We start from the raw sequence: 12,220 nt of genomic DNA, 5'->3' as shown, positions 1-12,220 counted from the left end.
ATGGTTTCTGGACCTTAAAGCTAAGGGAGGGCAGCATAAGCTGTTGTTTTGGTAGACTGGCTGAGCTAAAAGAATCACAGAAACATTCAGGTTGGAAAAGACCCTTAGGAGAACCAAGCCCAACCATTAAATCTATTCTACAAGGGGCACCCCTAAACCACAGCCCCAAGCACCACAGCCAAACCACCTTCAAACACAGCCAGCCTTGGGCACTCCACCACCTCCCTGCCCAGCACATTCCAAGCCCTGACCACTCTGCTGCCTAAGGGCCACTCTAAACCTCCCCAGGGGCAGCTTGAGGCTCTGCCCTCTTCTTCTGGCACTAATCACCTGGCAGAAGAGACCAGCACCAACCTCTCCACAACCTCCTTGCAGGGAGCTGCAGACAGCCAGGAGGTCTCCCCTCAGCCTCCTCTCTTTCACACTAACCAGCCCCAGCTCCTTCAGTCTCTCTCCAGCACATTTCTTCTCCAGACTCTTCCCAGCTTCCTTGCCCTCCTCTGCCCTGGCTCCAGCACCTCCACATCTCTCTTGCATTCAGGTGCCCCAAACTGGACACAACACTCCAGCTGTGGCCTCCCCAGAGCTGAGTCCCAGGGGACAATCCCCTCCCTGCTCCTGCTGGACACAGCATTGCTGATCCCAGCCAGGATGCCTTTGGCTTTCTTGGCCACCTGGGCACACTGCTGCCTCCTCTTCAGCTGCTTGGCCATCAGCACCCCCAGCTCCCTTTCTGCCAGCAGCTTTCCAGCCACACTGCCCCAAGCCTGCAGCCTTGCTTGGGGTTGTTGTGCCCCAAGTGCAGGACCTGGCATGTGGCCTTGTTGAACTCCTCCTGGTAACACTGGCCATGGATCCAATCTATCGAAGTCCCTCTGCAGAGCCTCCCTACCCTCATGAAAGGTTGGAATGCTTTCCCCTTCAGATGCTGCTGGGTTAAAACCAAATATTTACAAGTAATATATGGATATTTGCTTGCAGTTAAAGGTGCTCCTCGGAACTTAAGGATCACAGATGAAACTACCGGTAGCTTTGTAATTGGGTGGACTCCAGCACCGGGCAACGTTCTGCGCTACCGCCTCGTGTACAGACCACTGACAGGAGGAGAAAGGAGAGAAGTGACTGTCTCAGCAAATGAAAGATCAACTACTTTGCAGGACTTGATCCCAGACACGAGATATGAAGTGTCTGTTGTTCCTGAGTATCAGTCTGGGCCTGGGAAGTCGCTGAATGGATATGCAAAAACTGACGAAGGTATGGGGTCAATGCTGCGGGACGTAGGAAGCCTGGGGAGAGCTCCCTGCATGCTGATACACTGAAAAGAGAATAGCCTCTTGATTACCACATTTATTACCCCAGATCAGCAGGGATTTATGAAATCACTCAAAGCTAGCTGAGAGATCATCTAAGACAATATGATTTACCTAAAGAGAAGTCATGTTAGACAATATGATTTATTCAAAGAGAAGTCATCTAAGACAATATGATTTGTCCAAAGAGAAGTCTTTTTAGACAACAGGATCTATCCAAAGAGAAGTCATCTAAGACAATATGATTTATCCAAAGAGAAGTCATTTTAGACAATATGATTTATCCAAAGAGAAGTCATTTTAGACAATATGATTTGTCCAAAGAGAAGTCATTTTAGGCAACAGGATTTGTCCAAAGAGAAGTCATCTAAGACAATATGATTTATCCAAAGAGAAGTCATTTTAGACAACAGGATTTATCCAAAGAGGAGTCAATTAAGACAACAGGATTTACCAAAATAGCCATATTTCATTTTCAAACCTAGCCTATTGAACCTGCAACACCTGATATTGCAAGGTAACATGGGCTGAAGGATCTACTTCTGTGTTTAATTGGTTGTCCTCATGATTATTGATGTTGTCAATGATGTAAATGATATTTCTCCTAGCAAATTCAGGTCCTGTTTGCACTTTGGTCTGAATGAACAAGAAATGAATGAAACATTTAATTTGCTGAAGTTTTCACTGTACCCTTAACTTGGATGCAAAGATATGATCCTTTAACAGGAGTCAAGACTTGTTAAACACAGCCTGAAGAGTACAGAGACAGTGTGAATGTCCTGAGCACTGGTGAAACTTCACTGAAAGTCTAAATATTTAAAAACAGAAAAACTATCACAGGCTCACAGGATGTTAGGGGTTGGAAGGGACCTCCGGAGATCTTTGAGTCCAACCCCCCTGCCAAAGCAGGACCAGAGAATCCAGCACAGGTCACGCAGGAACACATCCAGATGGGTCTTGAAAGTCTCCAGAGAAGGAGACTCCACAACCCTTCTAGGGAGCCTGTTCCAGTGCTCTGTGACCCTCACAGTGAAGAAGCAAAATCAAAAAGAACTCTGTAGGAAACCACAATGTGTTAATTGCACATTTCATTGGTGGCCTTTGGCTCAATTCTGCAGACAGTGACCTCAACATGGGTCTTGGCATGTTGAAGCTGAGCACATATTCAGGTGCTAGTATGTATAAGCGTTTCAGGATTGAGCCTGTCCTAACAGAGAAGGAAAAAAATGAAGACAAAGAAAAAAAAAAAAGCAGAAAGAATTTATTGGGCATTTCTGTCCCAAAAAGGGTGGGGATGGGATTGTACAGTCCTGGTTACAATGAAGTTATCCTGCAGCAGTGTCAATGCAGCCTGTTCAGGAATTATTTTTGCAGCATTAAGTCCTGTGTTTTGCTAACCTGAAAAGTAAAACAAGAAATGGAGTTTGCTTCAACTTGTTTCCAACTTCTTTTGGCATGTGCAGTCCGAGGAAATCCAAGAAATTTGAGAGTCTCTGATGCTACAACATCAACAATGAAACTGTCTTGGGGTGCAGCTCCTGGCAAAGTGCAGCAGTACTTCATAACATACACTCCAGTCTCAGGAGGGGAAACCAAGGAAGTGACTGTGAAAGGTGACACCACCTCCAAAGTGCTGAAAGGCTTAGACCAAGCCACGAGGTATGCCTTGACTGTGTCTGCCTTGTATGCCTCTGGAGCAGGAGAGGCCCTTTCTGGAGAGGGAGAAACACTTGAAGGTAATTATTTATTGTTTCTGTTCAGCCATTCATTTATTTGATTGATGGTGAAGTTGTCTTCAAGTGTGGTGCTTGGGGCTGTGGTTTAGGGGTGAACCTCATAGAGTAAGGCTAACAGTTGTGCTTGGTGATACCGAGGAGCTTTTCCAACCTGAATGTTTCTGTGATTCTGTGCTGTCTTCCTGAGGGTTCTGTAGGAGTAAATATATGCATGAAAAATAGGCACCAAGGCCTCCATCTTTCCAGGGATTTTTCCAAACCTGCTGACTATCAGAGAAAACAACAGGGGGCAAGTCACCTGCTGTGGGGGGGGGACTCTGGCTCTCTTGAAAAAGGTGTTGCCAGAAGCAGCAAAACCCCAAACTGATTGCACTTCCACACCACCCTCAGTGAAGTATTTTGTCTTATAACTCTCATTTCAGCTTCATTTTTACCCTGAAAGGTTGGCCTAGATGATCCTTGAGGTCCCTTCCAACCTGGTGTTCTATGAATCTTTGAATCTCAGTTTCTGAGGAGTGTTAGTGGCAGATTGGTCTTATTTGTAACAGCATTAATTAATGAGTTTAAAGTGTCTCATAATTTTTGAATATGTGCAGAATTTCTACTATACTGAGGCTGAAAAATGTTTAGGGACCATTTTTGCTTTAGTCTCAGCATAGGAATGATGAATGATTATCCTAAAAGGAGTTAAGAACCTGGAGCTGAGCATTAGTAGAATGCTGGCAAAAGCATTCACAGCCAAAGATTTTCTTATAAGGAGGGAGGGTTGCTCTCACTCTGCCTTTGAGTGGAGAATTTCCCAGGCTGCTTCTCTCTGAGCATTCTGGCTGTCATCTGTTAATTGTCAGAGGATAGGGAAAGCTTCCTCCTAGGCCATGAAAGGAAGTGTGGCTGCTCTGTGCTGGCCAGGTATTGTTGCTCAAGTCTGATACTGCAGCTCTGCAAGCATAGCACTTGAAAAGATGTTGGAGATGAATTATCTGGAGTTAATGCTAATGGAGTTACAGTAGGGATAAACTTGGCTCAGGGTTTTTTTTTTTCACCAGTTTAATTTTTTTGCTTGTGACAGAAGTAAGGGAAACAAACCAGAAACCCTATTTTAAACAGGAAACTAAAACAAACAAATAAATTAAAAGTAAAAAAAAAAAACAGTTCCAATGAATCCCCAGTGTACTGAATTCATCCCACTGAAATGTAGGCACTTATTGGACCACTGTAGTTTGCGGTGTGGACTCTCCAGGGTTCTTCTGTGGCTGATGAAGAAAAGCAGATCATTCCAGAGGTCAGGGAGTCAGCCTGAGATATCACTTTTCCTCTAAAGTAGCATTTCTCTGTCCACTGAATACAGAAGGAGCAACTGAGAGGTGTGCAGCAAGCCCTTGCCTGCCCCACCACTGAAGTCTCAGACAATGATCCAATCACCTTCCTTACACTGCAGCCACCACAGCATGTTACAATATCACTATACATTAGAGGTTGGAGGAGACCTCCAGAGATCATCCAGTCCAACCCCCCCTGCCAGAGCAGCAGCACGCAGGGGAATCTGCACACAGGAATGCATCCAGGTGGGGTTGGAAAGGCTCCAGAGAAGGAGACTCCACAACCTCTCTGGGCAGCCTGCTCCAGGGCTCCCTCAGCCTCACTTGAAGGAAATTTCTTCTCCTGTTGAGCTGAGACCTTTTCTGTTCTACTTTGTCTCCATTGTTCCTTGGCTCATTGCTGTGCAGCACCCAGCAGAGCTTGGCCCCCTCCACTTGACCCCCACCCCTCAGCTATTGAGAGACATTGATCAGATCCCCTCTCAGCCTTCTCTTCTCCAGACTAAACAGCCCCAGGGCTCTCAGGTTCTCTTCCCAGGGGAGATGCTCAAGTCCCTAAGCATCCTCATGGCTCTCCCTTGGACTCTCTCCAGCAGCTCTCTGTCTCTCTGGAACTTGGGAGCCCCAAACTGGACACAGGATTGCAGCTGTGGTCTCAGCAGGGCAGAGCACAGCAGAGGGGGAGCAGAACCTCCCTAGCCCTGCTGGCCACACTTTGCTTGCTGCACCCCAGGACCCCATTGGCTCTCTTGGCCACAAGGGCACCTTGCGATTCATGCTGAAACTTCCCTAGCTCCCTCACTTTCACTGCACATGGAAGATCCAGCATACTCTTTTTGTAGGAGGGAAAAACCTGTCTCATAGCCAGAGCACTGCTGAGATCAAAGTGAAGGAGAACACGGAGCTGGATTCTGCCCATATCCTCCAGATAGACCAGAAGTGATCAGGACTTAATGAACTTCCCTGCTGATAGAGGTGCTGCCACTTGCTTTTGTATGGTACAAGCCCTATGAGGAGAGGCTGAGGGAGCTGGGGGTGTTTAGCCTGGAGAAGAGGAGGCTCAGGGCAGACCTCATTGCTGTCTACAACTACCTGAAGGGAGGTTGTAGCCAGGTGGGGGTTGGTCTCTTCTCCCAGGCAACCAGCACCAGAACAAGAGGACACAGTCTCAAGCTATGCAGGGGGAAGTTTAGGCCTGAGCTTAGAAAAAGTTCTTCCCAGAAAGAGAGATTGGCCCTTGGAATGTGCTGCCCAGGGAGGGGGTGGAGTCAGCGTACCTGGAGGTGTTTAAAAAGAGCCTGGATGAGGCACTTAGTGCCATGGTCTGGTTGATTAGATAGGGTTGGGTGATCAGTTGGACTTGATGATCTTGGAAGTCTCTTCCAGCCTGGTTGATTCTGTGATATTCTGCTAGGTTTAACAGCTTTTTTTTGGAGGAGAGAGGGAATGTGGAGCTACAGGCCTTAAGTTGAGGAAGATGAGAGGAATATGTGGGAATCAAAGACCATTTTCTGTGAAGTGATTTGGTATTGGGTGGGACTGTTCAGGTCAGTGAAGTGAATGTCTGACTCACTATTAGCTGAAATAACTCCTCTGGCCAGGGTTGGAAATGGGACAGATCTCAACTGCTGGAGAAATAAACTTATCAACAGTAATGACAAAAAAACTGTGAAAAGAAGCATTAAAAAAAAATAAAAAAAGTATTTAGTACTGGAATTGGTTTTTCCATGAGCTACAGTGTCTGAGCAGCAAAACAGTGCAGTGTGTGCTTCCCACTGCCAGCAGCACTGAAGCTCTGAGCACTCAAGTATTTTCCTGCATCAGGGATCCCAGTGGGGCTTTGCTTGATGTCTTCACCATATGAATTCTCACCAAAGCTGTTCAGGCAGTGATGCCACAGCTGCTGGCCACTCCAGTTCATCATCCTATCAAGAGCTGGGTTAGAGATTGCCTTTCAGACTGGGGCAGTTATTAGTTGATCACAGTCTCACAGTGTATCAGAGGTTGGAAGGGACCTCAAGAGATCATCAGGTCCAACCCCCCTGCCAGAGCATCATCACTTAGGGTAGTCCGCACAGGAATGCATCCAGGTGGGTTTGAAAGTCTCCAAAGAAGAAGACTCCACAACGCTCCTGGAGAGCCTGTTCCATGATGTGAGTACATAGGCTAAGAGAAATTAGTTTGGAGGTAGGGAATATTTCAGCACGTGCTCTAGGAGGAGAGGCTGAGAGCCCTTGGGCTCTGGAGAAGAGAAGGCTGAGAGGGGATTTAATAAATATCTATCAATATCTGAGGGCTGGGGGTCAGGAGGGAGGGGACAGGGACAGGCTCTGCTCAGTTGCAGCCTGGGATAGGCCAAGGGGCAATGGATGGAAACTGCAGCACAGGAGGTTCCACCTCAGCTTGAGGAGGAATTTCTTCACTGTGAGGGTGACAGAACCCTGGAGCAGGCTGTCCAGAGAGGTTGTGGAGTCTCCTTCTCTGGTGACTTTCAAGACCCATCTGGATGTGTTCCTGTGTGACCTGTGCTGGTTTCTGTGGTCCTGCTCTGGCAGGGGGCTTGGACTGGAAGCTCTCCAGAGGTCCATTCCAACCCCCAACATCCTGTGAGCCTGTGATCCAATAGGAAAGTGAGAAATGAGGAGCTGGATGCATTAGCTTCTCCAGCTATTGTGACTATTACCACATATTCCAGTGACAGAAAATGGAAAATCCAAACTCCTGAGATGTGTATGGATTTTTCCTGAGTAACCAAATGGTCCCCAGTGCCTCAAAGTGTAGACAAACATTCTTGCTGCCTTCAGGAATGATTTATTTCACTCTGCATGTAGTAGGCAGTTACTGGGCAGTTATGTGTCTGGGTTGCATGGGCAGAGAGGGAAGAACTGATGAGTTTTTAGGCTGCTCTAACACTGATCAACATGAGAAAGAACTTCTTCACTGTGAGGATCACAGAGCACTGGAACAGGCTCCCCAGGGAGGTTGTGGAGTCTCCTTCTCTGGAGCCTTTCCAGCCTTGTCTGGATGTGTTCCTGTGTGACCTGTGCTGGATTCTATGGCCTTGCTCTGGCAGGAGGGTTGGACTGGAAGACCTCCAAATATCCCTTCCAACCCCTAACATCCTGTGAGCCTCTGATTTGCAAGAACATGTCTGCCTAGGCATTCACTGAAGGGCCTTCTGTTACATGTGTTATCTGGTGGTGCATTTAGGAAACACCCCCCCAACATGAATTTGGAGAATTACTCCCCCAAATAGATCACCAGCCCAGCTCAGAAGGCTTTGGAAGCAAATGAAACTCTAGTTACAAGCAAATCCTAAAGAACTAGAAATATAAAATGCAATGAGTATGTACAACATAAGTATGTATTTATAACTTATAAACAACACAAAGACCCCCTCTGGACAGAGCCAGGGGGGCTACCAATAGCTCCCTCTCCCTCCATACAAGGTAAAGAGGGAAAAAGGAGAAAGCAGAGAGTGTAGTCACAAGACAGAATGCAGCCAAGGTCAGCACAGCCAAGCAGAATCCACCAGCTGGTATCAGCTAGAGATGAGAAAAGAGACAGAATGTTTTGTGCAACTAACTTCATGCCAGTTAGCAGACCAAGAGGATTATTTAGACCTTACCATTATTTTCCTTTTACATCCAGTGGGAATTTATTTACCTTTTCTACTATTTTCTATGGGATTTTCCTAGGCATCAGCCTAAAACTGCTGCATATCTCCAAAGGATTTTGAGCAGTTAGAAAGCTCCCTTGGAAGTTCCTCCTCTTCCTCCTGCTTTGCTCTGCATGGCAGGGGTTTGTTTTTTTTGGTTTTTTTTTTTTTTGGGTGTTTTGACTCTGTTTGTTTCAGGTCAAGTCAACCCACATAAACTCAGCAATCATTCTGTGAACTTCATAAAATTTAGCAGCTCTGCTTCTCTCTTTTGTTTTTCTTTATTCTTTTGTTTTTTGCTAAGTATATGCTTGCCCTTTTCTTTTTTTTCTCCATGTAGAAGGAGGAGGGCAAACATCCCCCCCCCCCCCCAAGTAACTGCAGATAATCTCTTCTATAAAGTGTTTGCATAGCTATCTGGTCCAACCCAAAGATAAACACATGCCTGAGGATCAGAATTCTATGAGCTGATCACAGACAACATGGTATAGAGAGCTCAGCAAATGAGTAATCAACAAATTACTCATTTCAGAGGATGTTGTTCCATGTCATCCAGGTAATTGTTACTCAGCTTTATGGCTTTATTTCTTTTGTGTGTGTGTGTTTGTGGAGCAGGAAAATGAAGGCAATGTTTTTTTTTTCCCTTTGGTTGGCGTTCTAGCTGGGATCAGCAATGCTGTGTCCAGCAGGAGCAGGGAGGGGATTGTCCCCCGGGACTCAGCTCTGGGGAGGCCACACCTGGAGTGTTGTGTCCAGTTTGGGGCACCTGAATGCAAGAGTGATGTGGAGGTGCTGGAGCCAGGGCAGAGGAGGGCAAGGAAGCTGGGAAGGGCCTGGAGAAGAAATGTGCTGGAGAGAGACTGAAGGAGCTGGGGCTGGTTAGTGTGAAAGAGAGGAGGCTGAGGGGAGACCTCCTGGCTGTCTGCAGCTCCCTGCAAGGAGGTTGTGGAGAGGTTGGTGCTGGTCTCTTCTGCCAGGTGATTAGTGAGAGAAGAAGAGGGCAGAGCCTCAAGCTGCCCCTGGGGAGGTTTAGAGTGGCCCTTAGGCAGCAGAGTGGTCAGGGCTTGGAATGTGCTGGGCAGGGAGGTGGTGGAGTGCCCAAGGCTGGCTGTGTTTGAAGGTGGTTTGGCTGTGGTGCTTGGGGCTGTGGTTTAGGGGTGAGCCTTGTAGAGTAGGGTTCTGGGTTGGACTTGATGCTCCTGAGGGGCTTTTTCCAGCCTGAATGTTTCTGTGTGATTCTGTGAATGTACGTTCCTTCTTCAGCAATCCAGATTTTAGGAAATTTACAGTGCTCTGATCTTTTATGCAGCCTCCTTCAGTCTCTGCCTGATTTTGTCTGCAGTGATGAAGTACCATCCAGAGGTGAAATTTCTGGAGCTTTATATTTCATACCACATTAAATGTAACTGCACATGCGAAATATGTGCTGTAGGAAACCCTTTTTATCCTCTCACTTTCAAAAGTGCAGGGTGATCCATCACCAGGCAGTTTTGCTTGGAGCCTTTCTATAAAGGTGCCATGGAAAAAATGTCCTCAGACATATTTTGTTGGCTGTGATTCCTCTCAGCTCACACAAAGTCACTGAAACTGCTCAAGTGAATTAAATCAGTGCAGGCTGCTGTTTGCCATGTGGTGGAACAAGGCTTATGACAGCTGAGGGAACTAAACAAATTAGCACTGCTGGTCACATTTGATGGGATCTAATACAAACTAAAGGACAAACGAGGGAATGACATAAGAAAAAAAAACTTCCTTTTATGTCCAAATAAATACTGGGCTTCCAGGATCTGAAGGGGGCTACAAGAAAGCTGGGGAGGGACTTTTTACAGTGTCAGGGAGTGATAGGACTGGGGGGAATGGATCCAAGTCAGAGGAAGGGAGATTTAGATTAGATGTCAGGAAGTTCTTCCCCATGAGGATGGTGAGGCACTAGAAAAGGTTGCCCAGGGAAGTGGTAGAAGCCTCATTCCTGAGCATTGCTTTCAGAAAAGTTGATATTTCCATTCATTAATATGCCAAGTGGGTGCTTGGGTTGCAGCAAGAGAAGTGTGGTCAGCAGGGTGAGGGACGTGATTTTTCCCCTCTACTCCACTCTGCTGAGACCACAACTGGAGCTCTGTGTCCAGTTCTGGAGCCTCTAAACCAAGAAAGATCTGGAGGTGTGCAGAGTGTGCAGAGAAGGGCCACAAGGATGATCAGAGGGCTGGAGCTGCTCTGCTCTGGAGACAGACTGAGAGAGTTGGGGTTGTGCAGTCTGGAGAAGAGAAGGCTCTGAGGAGACCTTCTTGTGGCCTTCCAGGATCTGAAGGGGGCTCCAAGAAAGCTGGGGAGGGACTTTTGAGGGTGTCAAGGAGTGATAGGACTGGGGGGAATGGAGCAAAACTAGAAATGGGGAGATTCAGATTGGATGTTAGGAAGAAGTTCTTCCCCATGAGGGTGGTGAGACACTGGCAGAGGTTGCCCAGGGAGGTGGTGGAAGCCTCATCCCTGGAGGCTTTTGCAGCCAGGCTGGATGTGGCTGTGAGCAACCTGCTGTAGTGTGAGGTGTCCCTGCCCATGGCAGGGGGTTGGAACTGGATGAGCCTTGAGGTCCCTTCCAACCCTGACAATTCTGTGATTCTGTGAAACAAACCCATTTGGCTTCCTTTTCTTTTAATTTTCTTTTTATTGTTTCTTTGGGTTTTTTAATTATTTATTTTTCATTGTAAGTTAATTAATTTATTTTAAATTATTATTAATTTTTTATTTTCTTTATTTTTCTTTGCAATTTATATAATTTATTTTTAATTATTATTTATTTTTAGTTTTTATTATTCACCTTTAATCGCAGTTTATACAGTTGATTTTTAGTTATTATTTATTTTTAATTGCAGGTGATGTAATTTCTTTTTAATTATTGATTAATTTTAGTTTTGAATATTTAAGTGTAATTTATATATATATATATTTACATTATACTTCATTTTTTCTTCTATTATTTATTTTTAATTTTATGTTCTTCACCCAAGTCATCAAACAGCAGAAATGAAAGACAATGATAAGCAGGTGTGCATGCCCACGGCAGGGGGGTTGGAACGAGATGATGCTTGAGGTCCCTTCCAACCCTGAGAATTCTGTGTTTCTGTGAAAGAAACCTGTTTGTCTTGCCTCTTTTACTTTTTTATTATTTACGATTAGTTATTTTTTTTAGTTAGTATTTATTAATTATTTTAATATTTATTATTTATTTATAATAATTTTTTAACAGTAATTTATACAATTTCTTCTAAATTGTTGCTTATTGTTTTAATTTTAACATTTATTTTAATTTGTCATGTACATTATTTATTTTTAATTATCTTTTATTTTTTATGTTTGTTTTTTAGTTTTAATGGTATGATCCTCTGTGGTTGTGTGAAACAAACCTATTTGGCTTGTCTTTTATTGAAATATTTGTTATTTAGTAATTTTATTAATCAGTACTAATATTTACTATTCGTTTTAATTTATTAGCTGTGTTTAATTTTAATTAAATAAATATATTTTTAATTATTGCTTATTTAAAGTGTTTAGGGTTTTTTTGTAATGAATACAATTTATTTTTCATTATTGGATCTTTTTGTTTTTTATTATTTATTTTTAATTTTATTTGATAGAATTTATTTTCAATTATTATTTATTTTTAATTTTTAGTATATATTTTTATCTCTAATTTATATAATTTATTTTTAATTTCCTTTTCTTTTTAATGTTTATTGTTTAATTTTATTTGTAATGTGTATAACTTATTTTTTACTATCTTCTCCTTTTAATGTTTATTTAATTTTATTTGTAATGCCTATATTTTATTTTTTACTATCTTCTCCTTTTAATGTGTATTTTTATATTTTATTCATTATGCCTATAATTTTTTTATCTTCTCTTTTAAAATGTTTATTATTTAATTTTATTTCTTATGTATATAATTTATTTTTTTATCTTCCTTTTTCTGTTTATTCTTTAATTTTATTTATTATGCATATAACTTATTTTTTATTCTCTTCCCTTTTCAATCTTTATTATTTAATTTTATTTGTAATGTATATAACTTATTTTTAGCAATCTCCCCTTTTCAATGTTCATCATCTAATTTTATTTGTAACTTGTATGATTTATTTTTAATTAGTTTTTACTTTTAATGGTAATTATTGACTTTTAATGGCACAATCTCGCCCCGAG

At 43.5% G+C, this 12,220-nt stretch overlaps 1 protein-coding gene across 1 annotated transcript in view; it reads left to right on the top strand.

The window, feature by feature from the left end:
• COL12A1 (collagen type XII alpha 1 chain) overlaps nucleotides 1–12,220 on the top strand; it is a 147,594-nt gene that overhangs the window by 20,693 nt on the left and 114,681 nt on the right. The window contains exons 11-12 of the mRNA XM_054399216.1: nucleotides 982–1,254; nucleotides 2,774–3,046. Of these exons, the coding sequence (XP_054255191.1) occupies nucleotides 982–1,254; nucleotides 2,774–3,046 (546 nt within the window). The remainder of the gene's footprint in view (nucleotides 1–981; nucleotides 1,255–2,773; nucleotides 3,047–12,220) is intronic.

The sequence above is a fragment of the Indicator indicator genome, chromosome 2, assembly GCF_027791375.1.
Source record: "Indicator indicator isolate 239-I01 chromosome 2, UM_Iind_1.1, whole genome shotgun sequence".
Taxonomy (NCBI): Eukaryota; Metazoa; Chordata; class Aves; order Piciformes; family Indicatoridae; genus Indicator; species Indicator indicator.
Note: the sequence above shows the minus strand (reverse complement) of the source record. Positions and strands in the feature narration are given on the sequence as shown.